At 37.5% G+C, this 19750-nt stretch overlaps 1 protein-coding gene across 1 annotated transcript; it reads left to right on the top strand.

Moving 5' to 3' along the window:
* Window positions 1-368: 368 nt before the first annotated feature.
* On the top strand, window positions 369-19614 carry dusp22b (dual specificity phosphatase 22b). Its single transcript, XM_055201157.2, has 7 exons — window positions 369-572; window positions 3996-4029; window positions 4120-4202; window positions 8910-8959; window positions 14742-14816; window positions 17206-17377; window positions 19209-19614. The coding sequence occupies exons 1-7, from the start codon at window positions 552-554 to the stop codon at window positions 19341-19343; spliced, it is 570 nt and encodes a 189-aa protein (XP_055057132.1). The 5' UTR covers window positions 369-551; the 3' UTR covers window positions 19344-19614.
* The last annotated feature ends 136 nt before the right edge of the window (window positions 19615-19750 follow it).

Below are 19750 nucleotides of genomic sequence, written 5' to 3'. Positions count from 1 at the left end.
AACATGATTTTCCACTTTATTGTTGGCAATTTTATTAACTGATGGCGTTTATAAAATATAAAAAATCTAATCAAATAAACACATTAATGAAGAAATAAATAGTGGTCAGTGGACGAGCTAACGTTACTTAACATTAACGTTAGTGGTATGAAGCGATAATACAGCACCCTCATTCATCTTTCTCCAAGTTGTATATAAATGTATATATATATTTATATATTGACACATTGCACGGTTCTCAGTTAGGAACAACGTTAATTCAAACCATTAAAACTGTTTTTTAAAAAGTTTATAAAGCGAGTAATTTAAAAAACAGTGTAAATATGTTTCGTCATGCGTCTGTATTGTGTACTGTGCCTTTAAGAGAGAGAGACACAGGGAGAGAGAGCCCGAGAGAGAGAGCGAGCACCTTGACAAGAAATGAACACCATTAAGCTTATAGAAGTACTGATGAGAGTTGAATCAACTGGATCAATAGTGATCAAAACTGATAATCCTGGTTACCAGACATAAGCGGGCTGTTGAATTACTGCTGTTGCAAACGCGGTGACATGGGGAACGGAGTAAATAAGGTACATGGCTTCCTGTTTCTGTAGATAGGTAACGTTATTTAACTTTGAGAAGGCTGTGCAATATATCAATGTTGAAATTGTGATAAATTCAACAGCATAGACACAATATAACGTTGTCCTTCGTTGTAGGCGTCGTTGTATTTTTTAAACAGTGCACGTCAGTGACTTTGCTAGGGAACCAAACTTTTACCCTGACCTCATGAACGACACGTACAATGTCAATTCGTGTTACTTTTCTAAGTTGGCTTTAGGGTTTTCATATGGCGTACAATGAAAAATCCTGTCGATTTAAAAATGGACACGACCCATATCGAGAATATACACGTGTGTGTGTGTGTGTGTGTGTGTGTGTGTGTGTGTGTGTAGCCCATGTAAGCAAAGGCTTAGTAATGCCCTGGCAACCACTCACAACATACATAGCAACGACCCAGCGACGTGTTAATGTAACAAAGTTGACATGAGCAACTGCATGGCAATGAGAGAAATATCAGTATTGAACCTCTGTTTATGGGTAGATGATTAAACAAAAATTAAATGACAACTTGAGAAGCAAAAGTCTCTAAATGCTCCATCAAAAATTTGATTAAAACCAAATGCTCTGGGCAGGTATTATACATTTATCAAATACTTTCCCTTAAAATCTGCTTATTCCTGGCCTCAGGTCATTCAGAAATTATGGTATATTGGCAGAATCCATTAAAGGGGTAGTTCTAATGCTGCGTTTACACCAAAAGCATTTACTGCGCCTAGTTTGCCGCTTGAACAGTTTAAATGCATTCGTGCGTCTAGAGCAGTTGAGCATTTGACGCGCGTCAGAGGCAAAATCCGCTTCTTGTGGGAGGGGCAAGTGCTATGCGGTTGTCTGTTTGCAAGATGGCTGATGTTGATGGGAGAGAGTTACCAGTTTGTATGAAGTCACCTTACTATAGAGGTAAAATAGATGGTGCGGGTCGTTAAATGTCATGTGACTGAAAAGTTAAATGTGTATTACAACTTACCGGGTTGCCCAAAATGTCCTGACACTCTTCCAAGCGAAGTCCTTTTTATTCCTGTATTTATAGAATGTCGTATAGCTCCGGGTGACTGCTCACGGACAATATCAAGCGTTCCTTCATGTTGAATGAGTGACTCCGGGCGGGGCTGCCGCTACTGCAGCAAGCAGGCTCCTGATTGAAAGCGGCGTGAAAATCCACCAAAGTTCAAATTTTTCAACTAGGGTGTCAGCTGCAAATTCGCATCAAATGCAAAATGCACAAAAAGTACCATTCGCGCGTACCACGCCAGACACACAATTCGCTCGAATGAGGCAGAATTGCGTTTACTGCGCCGTGCCAAATGCCTCATCTGTGCCACAAGACCTCCAGACGTGCATCAACGCGTCTTCACATTGACTTAAAGCCGCTCTATGCATTTCGGCGTTTTTGTGGAGAATACTTGCAACTGTCGTAATTTCCCACTCTAGTACTCCAAAGATAATGACCAGGTAATGTTTCACAATTTCATACAAATATTAAGCTACTGCATAGTCTACTAAACTACAGATGATGGTAATAGGATAATAAGATGTTTATTCCAAGTGTAGAGTGCATATAACAATAAAGTACCGCGTTTGCTAGCTTATATAACATTTTTACATGATTGCAGCTAAATCACAAGTAAACATTACAAAATGGCATTACAAAGTTAATTTACATGATTATTGCTATTTATCATAATAGTTTGCAAATTGTGCATGTTTACACTATTTACAACTTCTAGACTTATTTATGTCCTGATAATTATGTGAGATATTGACAACCGTTGTCATGATAATCGCATGGCATACTACAAGCAAGCGCAACAACATACAACATAGGCCGCAAACAAGTTTACAAATGAGAGATTAACTTACTAGTCCATCAACAAGATCGCCAGATCAGCATCCCATCCAGTGCTGTCTTTTAGCTCATGCCAACGATTAAAAACCTGACAGAGTGGGACTATTGTCCGGTTCCTAACACGGTCAGATTCTCTTTTCCTACTCACTTCCGATCGCGCTTGCTAAACTTTTAAATCGTTTAGCCTCACGGCTCAAATTCATGCGTGCAGTTGTTGTTATAGGCTTGATCGACTTCATGCGGCGCTGCAAGAACCGACAGCCGGATGACGTCAAAGTGCCGTCTCGGATCATTCTCGCGGTACTTTGACGTCATCCGGCGATCGGTTCTTGCAGCGCCACACAAAGTCGAACAAGCCTAACGTGTGTGACGTCGTTGCCGTAAAGCAAGTCGTGATTCTCGCGAGATTTGTCAGGGGCGGTTCTCTCAAGCTTGCATTGCTGGTTTTGGTAGCGGCATCCTCCTCGAGCTTCAACAGGAGGATGATTCGCCTTACTATGACTTTGTTTACCACCGAAATAACTTTGAAGCTGTTATATTAAGGTAAAATAACTGCATAGTGTGTCTTTAACATTGAAATCACTTGCGCTTGACACCTCTACCATGGCTGGTGTAAACGCAGCATTAACCTGTTTGAATTTCTTTTTTCCTACTATGGAAGTCAATGGTTACAATCAGCTGTGTGCCTACCATCATTTATCAAAATGTCTTCTTTTGTGTTCATCTGAAAAAAGAAATTCATACAGGTTTAAAACAACATAAGGATGAGAAACTGAATTTTTATTTTTGCGTGAAAGCTATCCCTGTATCTTATAAAAATGCTTATTTACAAGAAAACATGTCAGATGCACTTTGAGGGTTTTGCATCTGAACTCTACAAAAAATGCTACTGTTCTTTTATATTATTGCAGATTCCTTATGTAATGTAATATTCCTGCACTATACTTTTTTCTTCTTTTGAAGGCCAAATCCAAGAGGGAAAGGCATGTCTTAGTTTATTATGACGCATGCTATTCATCATATTAATTGACTGAATGTTCCCAAGTAGAAGATAAAGTATATACTGTACCATTTTATTAGATTATAATCTATCTATAAGGACAATAACATTTGTAAAATACTATATATCCAACTCTATATACTATACATTTCATAATTGTTCTTTGAATCAATGCAACATTGTAAAAAAGCGCTATATAAATAGGCTTGACTTGCAGTACATGGCTTGTGAAATCCAGACTGGACTAATTTTATTGTGTCACCTCCGTCATCCTGCTGCCCATGTCATCCATATGTCTGAAACTATGTCCACACAGAGAGAGCAAGACCGTCTGGCATGACAAACAGTTGGTTTTGCATATCAGTTGTCAAAACAAAAAGAAAACCCCGGTTGCTTCTAGGTGATGTTACGGCCACACACAAATCACTTTGAAACACACAATCCTTCACAATGATACATTTAAACTATCAAGTTTAAGGGAAACCAAGGATTGGTGTATTATTTTGGTTTAGTTGTGATTAAACAAAATTACTTGTGTTGTCCCAGGTTCTGCCAGACCTGTACTTGGGTAATTTTAAAGGTGAGAATGTAAATGTTAAATTAAACAACACTAATTCTAACCTGCATGGTTATTCTAAAGAAAAATAAATGTTTTAATTTATGCTTACAGATGCCAGAGACCGGGAACAATTAGCCAGAAACAACATCACGCACATCCTCTCCATTCATGATACTGCCGCCCCAATTTTACAGGTCTAGAAGTCTTCTTTATTAATGGCTGAATCATTTAAAAAAAGCATTTACGTGTGCTGTACATTTTCTACTGATCTTTAAATCAAATTATAATTCACTGGACATGTGTCTTTTAATTTTATACTGATTGTATGCACAACAGCCCCATGTTTTTCTCATTCCTTCTGTCTTACTGATCTGTCTCACTTTGATGCAAAGTCTTAATTCTGAGTAAATGAATCATTGGTTATTGGTTTTTCCCCAATAAACCTTTGAAATCGCAACAATGTAGCAAAAAAACCGAATTGATCCTTCAACTACACTGCAAAAAAATATAAAAAAATAATGATTTTTTTATTTAGTATTTTTGTCTTGTTTTCAGTACAATTTTCTAAAAGATCCTAAATAAGTGTACATTTTCTTGGTGAGCAAAATACTGAATTACGGAAAAATTCAAGAACTTTTTTGCCCCATTGGCAGATTTGTTTGCTTGTTTTAAGCACAAATTCACTTTAATTTTGTATATACAGTGAGGAAAATAAGTATTTGAACACCCTGCTATTTTGCAAGCTCTCCCACTTACTAATCATGGAGGGGTCTGAAATTGTCATCGTAGATGCATGTCCACTGTGAGAGACATAATCTAAAAAAAAATCCAGAAATCACAATGTATGATGTTTTAAAAACTATTTCAGGGAACTCCACTAACCTTTTCCACTGGTGGCACTTGCGCTACCAACTTTTTCAGTTACTGCCGCAAAATATGATTTGGTCGCACATATTTTTTTCAAGTTATATTAAGGCGCTCTGAATAATAATGAACAATAATGAAACTGATATGCTTTTTATTTAACTTGCCATCTTTTAAACCACATGCCTTCTTGTTTTCTTAAACGTTGCAGTGTTTCCCACAGATCTGAAATTTACTTGTGGTGGTAGCTGGTGAAAAGGGCAATCATTACCCACTGACAAATAATGGTCTACTACATGTGACGTAGAACTAATAATGTGTGACACAACAAAATATTTTGATTGATTGAAAATTAATATTAATTTCACATTATATTTCATTAATCTAACCACCCCAAACTTTCTTTGCTATTAACAAAGCTGACACTGTTTGTCAAAGCACCACGAAAACACTTACTGTTTTTGCACTGATATATGAAGCAATTAGACCCCAATTCGTGGTGCTTTGACAAACAGTGTCAGCTTTGTTAATGGCAAAGAAAGTTTGGGGTGGTTAGATTGATGAAATATAATGTGAAATTAATATTAATTTTCAATAAATCAAAGTATTGTGTTGTGTCACACATTATTAGTTCTTCGTCACATGTATAGTAGACCATTATTTGTCAGTGGGTAATAATTGCCTTTTTTACCGGCTACCACCACCAAGTAAATTTCAGATCTTTGGGAAACACTGCAACGTTTAAGAAAACAAGAAGGCATGTGCAAAAGATGGCAAGTAAAATAAAAAGCATATCTGTATGCAATACAGTTTCATTATTGTTCATTATTATCCAGAGCGCCTTAATATAACTTGAAAAAAATATGTGCGACCAAATCATATTTTGCGCCAGTAACTGAAAAAGTTGGTAGCGCAAGTGCCACCAGTGGAAAAGGTTAGTGTAGTTCCCTGTAAATGTGACTCATGTTATAATGGTAATAATTTCTATTAGATAGAGCTGAAACTGCACTCGAGCTTTAGCGCGGTAGCGCTCATTGCCGTTTTCCGATCGACTCGGGTTATAAACACAATATTAATCAGACTTGGGACCCAAAGTAATTAAACTAGGACCTAACCGGACCCCATTTAAAATATAAACCCGGAATCATACAGGTCCCACATGTTTAGTGAAGAAAGACCTCTGCTCAAGTTCAGAAACATGGAAGACACTGACTGCGCTTGCTTCGCGTCCCACCCAATTAATTGAGAAACAGCTGAGCACGCGAACGCACACTCATAGGGAGAGACACGACGTGCTTTCACGCAAAATGAAGCCAACGTGTTGGAGGCTCAGAGCACGTTATAAAACATATTCTTAAAATCCACATTTCTGTTTTAATAAATGCTCATAGTAAATCATAGCATATTGTCTAAAACATTAGGTAGCACATTTGCGACCCATTAAAAATTAGGGTCGCAACGGCAGTTCAAAAGGCCGCATATGCGACCATTTTGGTCGCTGTGTAGTTCCCTGTATTTATTTGTATGATACAGCTGCAAATTAATATTTGAACACACATCTATCAGCTAGAATTCTGACCATCAAAGACCTAAAATGTCCACCTCCACTCCATTTATTATCCTAAATTGTTTGAGGTCGTTAGCTGCATATAGACACCTGTCCACCCCATACAATCAGTAAGAATCCAACTACTAACATGGCCAAGACCAAAGAGCTGTCCAAAGACACTAGAGACAAAATTGTACACCTCCACAAGCCTGGAAAGGGCTACAGGGAAATTGCCAAGCAGCTTGGTGAAAAAAGGTCCACTGTTGGAGCAATCATTAGAAAATGGAAGAAGCTAAACATGACTGTCAATCTTTCTCATACTGGGGTTCCATGCAAGATCTCACCTTGTGGGGTCTCAATTATCCTAAGAAGGTGAGAAATCAGTCCAGAACTACACAGGAGGAGCTGGTCAATGACCTGAAAAGAGCTGGGACACCGTTTTCAAGGTTACTGTTGGTAATACACTAAGACGTCATGGTTTGAAATAATGCATTCTGCACATGGGACAGGGCGACTGCACTGTATTAAAGAGAGGATGACCGGTGCCATGTATTGCGAGATTTTGGGGAACAACCTCCTTCCCTCAGTTAGAGCATTGAAGATGGGTCAAGGCTGGGTCTTCCAACATGACAATGATCCGAAGCACACAGCCAGGATAACCAAGGAGTGGCTCTGTAAGAAGCATATCAAGGTTCTGTCTCCAGACCTAAACCCAATAGAGAATCTTTGGAGGGAGCTCAAACTCCGTGTTTCTAAGCGGCAGGCCAGAAACCTGACTGATCTAGAGAAGATCTGTGTGGAGGAGTGGGCCAAAATCCCTCCTGCAGTGTGTGCAAACCTGGTGAAAAATTACAGGAAACGTTTGACCTCTGTAGTTGCAAACAAAGGCTACTGTACCAAATATTAACATTGACTTTCTCAGGTGTTCAAATACTTCTTTGCGGCTGTGTTATACAAATAAATAGTTAAAAAATCATACATTGTGATTTCTGGATTATTTTTTTTTTATGTCTCTCACATTGGACATGCACCTTCAATGACAGTTTCAGACCCCTCCATGATTTTTAAGTGGGAGAACTTGCAAAAAAGCAGGGTGTTCAAATACTTATTTACCTCACTGTATTTTTTTTGTCTAAAAACTAGACTTATTTTCTTAGGTAATTTTGCTGTTTAAGTAAATACTACTTAATTAAGAATTTTTATATATATTATGTACTGAAAACAAGATAAAAGTATGAAAGTCTTTATTGGCAATGTAGATTGATGAACGCTGTCAGCAGTTTATTCTGATGTGACTGTGGCAATGCTTATGAAATATGCAAAAAAAAATTGGTTACTTGAACCAAGTCTCCTTTTTTGGTTACTGAACAAACACCAACATTTTACTCGCTTCTGGTTTCATAAAGGGTTTCAACAATTCTAGTCTAAATGACACAAAGATTTGCCAAGACACATATGACAAGTATGCAAATCTCAAATATAAACATCATTCATCAAATCTCACCAATTTATGTTAACCATGCAATCCACATTAACTTAGCAGTCCACTTTAACCACACTAACTGCAATCCCCATTTCTCATTTATCAATCTGTATTATTTTCCTAGGGAATTTTTAGAAGAAACGTATAAAAAAATGAATCATAACTGACCCTCTTTAAAATAAAAAATCATTAATGCATTCATCACAAAAAATGATTGCATCATCTTTATGAAAGTGCTATATTTATTGCTCTTTAAAGTGTTTCTGGTAGTGGTCGACCGATTTTTTTTTTTTTTATCGGCCAGTGCCAATAACAATATTAAGAAACCTGTATGGCCGATATAACACAAATGTAATTACAGTAAATAAGAGACAAACAGAAAATGTAGTGAAACTACATAAACATTTGTTATGCATAACAATTATAACATACCCTTTTAAAGAACTTAAAACGTATTTACATAATTAATAATGTACATAATAAGACGTATTGTTTGAATAAGTGTGTTTAACCAATGTGTTGTTTTCTGACACAACAGATCATCATGTTAAAAAGTAAACTGTCAAACTTTGGCTTTACATGAGTGTGTTTTCATTACAAACAACAAATTTAAGTAATAGAGAAATTTGCCGGCCTATTGATAAGATTTATCGGTCTATGCCAATAATAAAAAAGTCAAATATCAGCCGATATATATTGGCCTCTGCAATATATATATATATCAGTCTATCACTAGTTTCTAGTAGGTGAGAAGAATTTGCTGGCACACAAGATGGGTATTGACCAATAACCATCCTTGAAAAATATGTGCCACAAAAACACCCTGATTTAAATTAGACAGAAAGGACTGCATGAATTAGTTGTTAACAGATTTTAGCCCCCAAATGTCCAGCATACAGTCTAACTACAATGCATCTCGTAAAGTTGGTTGAGAAAATGCTCAGAGTGTGCGTTTAATGTGTATATACGTATATTTATATGTCTGTATTTTATCTATTTGTTTAGGAGATGACTTATCTTTGTATTCCAGCAGCAGATTCACCCACACAAAACCTGTGAGTATCCTAAATGCATATCTGAACGTCATGTTTATCGATTTCTGCCACCAGTGGGCAGCACAAGACACTGTTTCAACCTGAATATATTTCATAAATAAAGCATAATTGTTTGGGACAAATTTACCATTTACACATCAAATACATGCTGTTTACTTTCATCTTTTCTCAAGAACCACAAAAATCTTAAATCCGTGATTATATTATTTCATTCCATGATTGACACACCTTAGAGTGCACGTGCATGTACATTGTATGTGAGTGCACACATTCACATACGCACACTTCCTCTTGTGGGCCTCTTAGTACAGGAAGGAAGTTATGAGCTGGCTTCTGCAGTGATGCCTTGGTCTCGCTACGCCTTTATTTATATCCCCTCCTTTACCATCAGGCCTCATGTCACCTCTCCGAGCCTGTGAAACCCAGCCATGCCTAATGTGAAACTGACCCTCTTTAACCAAACTGGACAAACCCAAGCTGTTCTCATCCTGATCCTGTCAGAAGGATAGATGTTCTGGAGGAAACACTGTTGTATCTGCCATGCTGTTTCTTCTTTGCATGCTCAGTAAAAACCACAGTCAGATTTCTTGACAGCCATTTATCATGACAGAGTCTAACAATAGCTGAGCTGGATAACGGCCTGCGATATAATATGTTTTAATTTGTGGATATGAACAAAGTCTTTTAATGGATGCTTCTTAAATGTATATGCCAATTGCTATTGTTATGAAGAGTCGGGGTCGCCTGGACAAACGTGTCCACCTTAGAGTGCCCATAACATATCCATTGACAGAAGGACCTTTTAATATTCTGTTCCGTGCCTAATTACAAAACCTACTACTAAATCATTTTGACAAATAAATCTTATGGAATATATGAGGAGTTTTCAGGTCAATTAGCATTTTTTAATGAAGCTCTTTTTAGGTTCAATAATTTCTCTTTAAAGGGACATTACACATTTGATTCTTGCCGTTTTGGGGTTCATTCGGCTGATCTCCGGGTCTGGCGCCGGCATTTTGGGCATAGCTTGGCACAATCTATTGAATCTGATTGGACCATTGGCATCGTGCTAGAGGTAGCCAGAGAGTTTCGATGTTTTTCCTGTTTGGGGCTTGACTTTTCTGTGGTTGCATCGTGTGCTGGGACCGACGGAAGGTTGGAGGCTGCGATTTTCTGGGCAGATGTGGCTGACTGTGCTCTCAAACTGGCCGTAGTGATATTACGTAGCAGCCGAAAATAGCAGCAGCCAAAAATAGTCCCCTTGGTTACTTTCAATAGCAGGGGACTATTTTCGGGCAGTGTGTAATATCACTACGCCTGCTGCAGCCATGTTACATCAGCAAAGTTCTTGATTATTGCGCCAGAATGAGAGTGTAGTCCTGGCCATATCTGCCTAGAAAATCGCAACTTTTAATTTTCTGTCGGTCTTGGTACATGATGTAACTACAGAAGAGTCAAGTTTTGAATAGGAAAGATGTTGAATCTCTTTGGCTATTTTTTGCCCGATGCTGGTGGTCTGGTCGGATTCGGTGGATTGTGCTTGGCTTGCTGGGGGTGCTGGCGCCGGACCCGGAGATCGGCTGAATGGATTCCAAAATGGTGAGAATCAAATGTTTAACTCTAGGGGAGCTGAAAAATTAGCATATTTTCAAAAAAGTGGAATGTCCCTTTAACAGTAATGAAAATGTTATTAATCAGTAATTGGAATGACTTATTTTCACAATGTGTATGCAAGCTTTTTTGTCAAAAAACACCCCTTCCAAAAATCCACTTCTTGGGACAAGACATAGTAATGGTTGCAAAATCGCTTAAGATGCAACTAAAAACATTGAAATGGTGAAAGTCAGAATGTAAAAAGAAGAAACGGAACCAAGCATTAGGCTATGAAATAAAAAAATAAAAACATATATATTGGCACACTGTAAAAAAAATTCTTTGCTGCCTTAATTTTTTTTAAACTCATTTTAACGTACTACTATCTTGACAAGAGATGAGTTGCTACAACTTATAAATTAAAGTTGACTTATTTTAACTATGTTATAACAACTCATCTCTACTCAAGATAGATAACAGTAAGTTAAAATGACCTGTTAATCTGAGTTGATTTAACAAAAAATTTAAGGAAGCAAATAATTTTTTTACAGTGCATGTAAATGGAGAATTTACACTTTAAATTGAATAAAACTGAATTAAATGAACAGTGCTTTTCATGTTTTTCAGGCTGGCCTGTAGTTTTCAGGTACAGAAATTAACACTGCATAGTCTTTACTGTATACACCACGTTCCAAATTGTTATGCACATGCCATTTTTATTTGATCTAAATTAAATATATATATTTCATTATTAAAGTTACAAAATTTGCAAAAGATTTTTCCTTTGTCCGTTGTTTGAGACAAACAGTATCAGATTTATACTGTCACTTACGCCGGTTTCACACCGCAAGCGTGAGCAGCGCGTAAGCAGCAGTGCTGCGATCGTTTCGGCGTCGGTTCTATTTTTGCTGCGCTGCTCACGCTCAATTAAAGTGACAGTGCTTTATTTATGGTTTAAATGCTTGTGGATTGACACGAAAAAGTGTCATTTTACTATAAAATCATGAATGTGATGCCAAGTGTGTTTTAAACAGTCATGAGCAGTTTAACAGAAAACAATGAAATACTTAAAAACACACTGTTGCCAGAAGACTGCGCTGTCATTCACTCTCTGCCCACCACTAAATGAATCCTCATCTTTTTTAATAATCTTCAGAGAAACAGATTTAATAATGTGCCATGGGCTTCTTATGTTTATAATTGTGTATTGTGTCTATATCTGTCATTACAGAAAAAAATGTGTATTAAACAAATCACAATGATATAAATTACACTGACCTTCAAAAAGCGTATTTAAGTGGTTTTGCTCATAAATGTAAAATAAAGCAATGTGAACTTGAGATCGTTATACTGTTATTAAACACCGTATAGTATGCGCTGCAAATGCAGCCGGTGTGAAAGCACAATGGCCACGCGTGGCAAACGCGCTGCTCACGCTTGTGGTGTGAAACTCAATTCCGTTTTACCCCCTCAAGTGGCACAGATCAGAAATGACCCACGGATGTGTAAGCAGGAAAAAAGTGCATAAAATCCGTTATTCTCTGATCGGTTTCAGGCCTCATCCAAATGTGGAAATAAATCTGCTATGAATCAGATACATGCATTTGCGTCTCCAATGTAAGTGGACAGATCGAATATTCCCATCTCAAGACGTGTCGCGTGCATAAAAAATGACGTCAACTCGGGTGGACACCACCCACAATCACATGACTCTTCTTAGCAGTGCAATGGAGGATGACCGCTCCGCTTAGAGGAGTGGAGTAATGTCGAAGTTTTATGTCTTGTTACAGAAATAAAGCTTTATAGTCTTGTATAATCATTAGTTGGTGTCCATTGCGTAATGCAACATTTTACTTCCTCTGTGGTTTAAGCTGTTCTGGGTCAGTATGTCTACCTTGAATTGTTTTGCCAAGTATTTAGTGTAAATGCATATATTGGATATGAGTAACTTTTAAAAGATGATGTAAGTGGGTCGTCAAAATAAAATCAGATACAGGCATCAAATCGGAATTATGCATCAAGATTTGCAGTGTAAATCCAGCATTGACGGATCCAGTAACTTATACTGCATGCGTTTTATTTCTCCACAGCTTGCGTTCACTTAAGACAGAGTTAGTTTACGAGAATTATCACGTTATTTTAAGACAATTTTGTGTAAATATGTCAGTTGAAGCGCAAAAAACATGAACTGTGTCTTTACTGTTTGCGAGTATTTGGGTTCCGTCTGAAGCTTTGAGATGTGGTTTCAAGGTGAAACAAAAAATGAATCATGTGAAATGATAAAGTTTTGTGGCGACGCAGCACAGGCTTAATTAGGTGCATTAAAGGGGACAATTTACAAGACTTTTTTAAGATGTAAAATAAATCTTTGGTGGACGCGTATGTATATGAAGTTTTAGCTCAAAATACCCCACAGATCATTTATTATAGCATGTTAAAATTGCCACTTTATAGGTGTGAGCAAAATGTGCTGTTTTGTCTGTCCTTTAAAATGCAAATGAGCTGATGAAATGCAAACACTGATCAGCATAATGGATGTTTGTTGAAATTAAAACTCAATTGTCAATTATTTTCTTCCTCTCTCTCTCTGCACTAATTGGCAGTGCCGTGGTTGGGTAGTCACAGATTAAGGAGCGGTATTATTATAATAAGATCCCCCTGTGACATAACAAGGGGAGCCAAATTACAATTATCTATTTTTTCACATGCTTGCAGAGAATGGTTTACCAAAACTAAGTTACTGGGTTGTTCTTTTTCACATTTTCTAGGTTGATAGAAGCTATGGACTATTGTTGGGGCGATATGCCTCATTTTGAGATCGTCAGATCACCGATACACAATAGTTTCGGGGGTGGGGCAATAGTTTACTCATTTATTTGTTTGTTAATTTTATACTCATTTATGACAATCAACTTAATTTGTGCACAAAAATAAGCTTATTTCGCAACCGTCATGACCGCAACCATCCTAAAACAAGCTCATGTGAGAAGAAGAGTCCGAATCATGTGCATTTCAAGTTCACGTGCAAGAGGGAGTCCATGCCACGCACGTTCAGGTCCGAGCAGGAGTCCAATACGCGCGCATTTCAAGTCTAGGTGTGTGCGAGAACAAGCTTTCTTGTGCAAAGTGAAGCCCACAAACCCTCTCATGCAAGGAAAAGCACACAGTGTGAAGTTTTATTGTGAAACTTTGATGATAATTAAAATAACTATCATCATAAAAGTCCGCTATCATCAATATGTCTGACAATTGTCAATACACGATACTATCGTATCGGCAAATCTCTACTTAACACTCTATTAAAGCACTTAAACATAGAAAAAGTCAGACTTTCATGATATGTCCCCTTTAAATGTTTTAAACATGTTATTTTGTTATTATGTATCATATGTTATTGTGAAACACCTTGGTCAGCAGAAATGCTGTTTAAAGGTGCTCTATAAATAAAAGTGACTTTGACCTTATTTTCCCCTTAAATAATGATTCTTATTAACACGTTTACTTACCAGCCCTAAAAGGTAAATAATGTTTAATAATGCAGACCGACTCATTTGTCAGACAGACTTTATGTTCATGAGTCATGACACTTACAGTCTTCAGCTACGAATATATTTATAAAATGTTTAGACATTTGGACACTTTAATGCAACTTTTTGACACTTATTAGGGCTTCCGCTTTATCTTAGTCCCTAATTGTGTTTCAAAGCGCCACTTTCTGCAAACAAATATAACAAACATGATAAACTCAATAAGTACCATAAAAATATTTGGATGTTTAAAAATATATGAGTGTCAAGTGCCATTTATTTTATTAAAAGAAAACAAGTTTCTAATGATAAAACTGAATGCCAGTTATGAACATTTTCAATTTGGTGGTTGTAAAACGTTATGTTGGACTCTATATAGTACCTGTTTTTACTCTGTTAGGACACCTGCGAATTTGAGTTAAACTGACTCAATAATACATCTGCACCAGTTGCTTAAGAATATATTCAGAGAACCACTTAATGACATAAGTGTCCAAATCCTATCTGAGGTCACTGTATTTAGCAATACCTGTTGTAGTAAACTTTAATAATGTGTTGTAATATGGCACAGATTTAAAATCTTGCAAAAACTTGTATCCGTTTTAACAGCCATGCCTGTATTGTTGCTAAATAAATAAAACTAAATCTTTTTCCCTCCACAGTACACAGCATTTTAAAAAGAGCATAATTTTCATGCATGAATCCCGTTTGAAAGGAGAGGGCTGTCTAGTTCACTGGTAAGTGAGAGATTTCTATGCTCCTTAACCATTTAAATCTGTATTGCAACAGGTCACGTTTAAACCCCTGTACTGTTCATTCACATATGGTTGCATGCACCAAGACGTATGGCCGTAAGAGGAACTTAAATGTGCTCACAATCGAGATACACAGATACCAATCCTAATCGAGCCCAGGGTGACAATGTGAACAGCTGAAAACTAGGTGTCAAGGGGGTGGGTTAGGCTATTTTTGAACTTCCCCAAACACAGTAGTAGATATTAACCTCTACTTGATATAAGGATATTATAAATCACATGACATGGTGTTATGCTAAAAAACAAACTTGAGATGACTATTTATCTTGAATTCTACTTTGTTCCACACACGACTAGTGTTTTTATACATTTCAAATGTACATCATTCAAAAATGTACTTTGTAGGGATGCACGATACATCGCATGCGATGGTCATTGCGCATCTTGTCAGTGAAGTTGATTGGTAGTGGATCGCCATCGCCTGCTTTCAGATGGAGCGGCATTTACTGCACAAAGCCATAGTTCACTTATAATAGACCCCTTCAAGGTTTGAAAACATTGAATGACTATCGGGTGCGCGCGCAGCATGGGGTCAAACTGTTCATACCGTTTAGGCTTTCTAGTTTAATCTAACAGGGCTGAAAAATGATGACTTACCTGAAATAAAGTGAGCACTACAAACACAAGCCTCTTTGATACAAATGACTCGTTCTGTTTATGGAGGTTTCTACACACAAGCTGTTTAAAAGTCGAGCGCTATTCTGAAATTAACGTCCACATTTCTTTATCAAAGTTGTTACAATCTTACCATCTATTTGCCGGATTATCGGCGTCCTTAGAACATTTATTACTGCTGTTCAAGACGCAGGTTGGGTCTATTCCCCAGTTCAGTTACGTTTGTCACCTAATGCAATGTTGTTTGGTCACTAGCAATTTCGCGACTGTCAGTGTTCGCCACAGATGTTAAAACAACAAAATACGGACCGTGGATATGAAGTCATAAACGGTCATTGTTTACAAAAACAACACTGAACTCGCAAAAAAAATAAAAATAAATAAAAACAAACAACACTGAGCTCGCAAAGCGGCACAGGTAACTTCTGCTTTCCCACCGAGTTCACCGGTATTTTGGTACTGATGTGTGAATGATGTCTTGCTGGTAAAAAAGACGGAACATCACTGCGTGTGTACAAAACACATTTTTGTATTTACTAGTAAAGTTATTCTGGTGAATTCATGGTAATTTACCAAAATAACAGCGTGAAAGGGGTGTCCTGTTACATGTATAATGTTCTTAACCTATAACATACTATGAACCACAGAAAAATAATGTATTCATTTTTTCGTGGCCTTATCGTATTGGAAAGTAGGTCATACTGGACATGCTACTCATTTATAGTACTGTACTGTATGTGTCACTTTTTGCCTAATTATTGAGTTGAGTAGTACACATATAAACACAGAGATAGACTTTAAGACTGTGTATATTTTGCAGTAATAGTCCTAAATGGATTTGGGAAGAATGAAGGAAAATTCAGAGCAGGTGGTTACTACGGTTTCCATTGCATAGTAGTACCCCATGGTTTGGGTCGGGTCAGCTTACTTTTGGGGGCTTTTCCACTGGATACAGTACGTAGTACCCAATACTTTTTTTAATACCTTCTCGGTTGGGGTTCCAAGCGAGCTGATACTAAAATGTAACGTGAAAACATTGTAGATTACTGATTGGTCTGAAAGAATCGTCGTCACTACCAGCGTAATGGCTATAATGCAAGATTAGCTGTCGAGCAAGCCTGTTGTCATCTGTGCTTTGTTGTAAGTTCCCAAACTCCCTTTTAGTGGTAAAAAATCCACATGTTGAGAATCAGGAACATCATACCAGTGTTTTCCAGGTTTGCGGTTTGTGGCGGCACATCCGCGACGCGCAGGTCTGCATGCACTATAAAAACTGTCAAACATCTATTTGTGGTGGTCAATTTTGATTTTGCATAGCATTCCAATGACGCTTTTACTTGTATGATGTCACAGCAGTAGGCAGCGCAAATATAACAAAACGCCTATAATCCCTCCCACTTTGAAGTGATACTAAACTTGATGGAAGAGCTAACCAAGCCCAAGTAAAGTGAGCTGACACGACTTGATAATACCTGACCCGTGGGGTACTGTGCAATGGAAAAGCGCCATTTTGCTGTATGGTTGCAAAGGTATATGAAGTGGATGTCATTGCATTGAGTTACTAGGGTGTTTTGGGTGGTTGCTTACTGGCCGAAATCAAGAACCCATTTTCAAACTTTGCAAAGTAAATTCAAGGATCTCGGCTCTCCATATGAGTCATATGAAAGCCTTTTAACATGAATCTCATTTCCTTCAGTCTTGCTGGCGTGTCGCGTAGCGTGACACTGGTGGTGGCGTATATAATGACTGTGACTAGTCTGGGATGGCAGGAGGCTCTAGCTGCAGTGAGAGTTGCCAGACCCTGCGCTTCACCAAATCTGGGTTTCCAGACCCAGCTGCATGAGTTTGAAACCACCCAACTACAGCAGGTAAAGGTGTTTATGAAGGTGTATACAATATAATACGCCATCTATGCTTATGACAACTGTGCCATTTGAAACTCGAAATTTTGTAAATTCCAGTACTTACAATTTTCTATGCAATGAGATGCACTGATTTACATTATTTCACATGAATAAAATGTAAAACCAAGTGAGACCACAGATGCACAGTTAACAAAACACAATAAATACCAAGAGTGTCTCTAGTATTGGTCACAAGGAGAATAAACATGTCTTTGAGGCATGTTAGCCACTTGTTTGAAAGTTTTAAACTGAATAGAGTTTGATGTTTGCATTTGATGAGTTTGATCTGCATGGCGTCACTTGTATTTATACTGTATTGATTTAAAAATAGTCTAAAAGTATTCGTTTTAAAAGGGATAGTTTACTCAAAAATGAAATGTCAATTCTGTCATCAATTACTCAGCCTTATGTTTCTATAGAAGTCAAGGGTTGCCGTCAACTGTGTGGTTACCATCATTTAACAAAATATCTATTTTTGTACAGCATATAACAGAATAAAGAAACTCATACATGTGAGTAAATGATGACAGAATTGACATGTTTGGGAGAGCTATCCCTTTTAACTATTTATTTTAAATTAAAAAATTTGGCTTTTATCCAAAGTAACTTTCAGATATTTATCAGTATATGTTTTCCTGGGAAGGGAACCCACAACCTTTTGCACTGCTAATGCAATGCTTGACGTATTGAGCTACATAATCACTATTTTTATTTAGCTTGTCTTTCAGTAAATGTTATTTTAAAGAGCCCCTATTTCATTTTCATGATTTAACATTTCTTGTGGTGTATAAGTGTGTGTTGGTACATGTTAACCATCTGCAAAGTTACAAATCCTAAAGTCTAAGATGACACGAGTTATCGTCTCCAACTATCGACTGCAATGAACGCAAGGATTGTAGGCAACGGTTTACTTCCGCAGCGAGTTGACGTGGACTCAATGCACATTATCATAGTTGACTCACAGCCTGTAAGTAGTCTACACTCACCTAAAGGATTATTAGGAACACCATACTAATACTATTTTTGACCCCCTTTCGCCTTCAGAACTGCCTTAATCCTACGTAGCATTGATTCAACAAGGTCCTGAAACCATTCTTTAGTAATTTTGACCCATATTGATAGGATAGCATCTTGCAGTTGATGGAGCTTTGTGGATGCACATCCAGGGTACGAAGCTCCCGTTCCACCACATCCCAAAGATGCTCTATTGGGTTGAGATCTGGTGACTGTGGGGGCCATTTTAGTACAGTGAACTCTTGTCATGTTCATGAAACCAATTTTGTTTTTATATTTAAAGAATTTCCTACTAACTTTTTAAGGTGTGATTCAAACACAAGTTTTGTGCAGTGTAGAGTAGCCCTTGTTGGTCGTTTCTATGATCACAAATGCAGACATGGTTTTATGTTTTAGTATCCTTGCCTTACCAATCTGTTACGTTCTGCTCAAGCCAAGCTGGCAAAGTAGATCGATCAGCTTGGTCATCTGCATTTTCTAGATCAGATTCGAGCTTGAATTGATAAGTTAGTGAAGACCATATGGGAGCTGATCTTACAAATATGGTAGAGAGTCACATTTCCGTGACTCGCTCAAGATATTCGGCCAATTACAACGCACCTTATAGCTGGCCAATCAGAGCACACTGTGCTTTTCAGAATTATGAGCTTTGTACATATCGACACGTTTCAGAAAGGTGGGGCAAAAATAATGTTGAAAATAATGTTTTTTAACCTTAAACGGAATAGGGGCTCTTTAAGTAGTATTTCATGTACTGGATCATAATTATTCTTATGTTCAGTTCAGGGAATGGCTAAAGGAGGAGTATAATGAAAACCCCTTTAATGATGAGGAGGACGTCCGTGCCCTGCTCGCACAGATACCCAGTGCCTCAACAGCAGAGGAAAAGGGAATGTTGACACCTGACCAATGGTGACGGTTTATTCAATCTAAAGAGGAAAAAAACTCTTCAGTCGGCAAGCCACATGGCATTCCTCAAAGACTTATGTTGATGTTGACTGTTATGTAAAAAAAATGTCGATTGTGATGGCTTAGCACTGTTTTACCATAAGTCCTTATGTTTTGTAAATAATACATGAAAGTTTTTAATGTTTACTACTGAAGCGATGTTAAAAGCCATTTTGTGTTTTCTTGTTTATGGCATTTTAATATGTGCAGATATATTATAAACTTTGATGATGTATAGACTTTGTTTCTATCACTTCTGGACATTTGTACTTGATGAGTGAAAAAACTAGACTAAAGTTTGCCAACTTACTAAGGGGGTGTTTGAATAAAACCTGTATATTAAAATAGCATTTAATGCCAAATTTGATCTAAGGG

This window comes from Misgurnus anguillicaudatus, chromosome 2 (assembly GCF_027580225.2).
Source record: "Misgurnus anguillicaudatus chromosome 2, ASM2758022v2, whole genome shotgun sequence".
Classification (NCBI taxonomy): Eukaryota; Metazoa; Chordata; class Actinopteri; order Cypriniformes; family Cobitidae; genus Misgurnus; species Misgurnus anguillicaudatus.
Note: the sequence above shows the minus strand (reverse complement) of the source record. Positions and strands in the feature narration are given on the sequence as shown.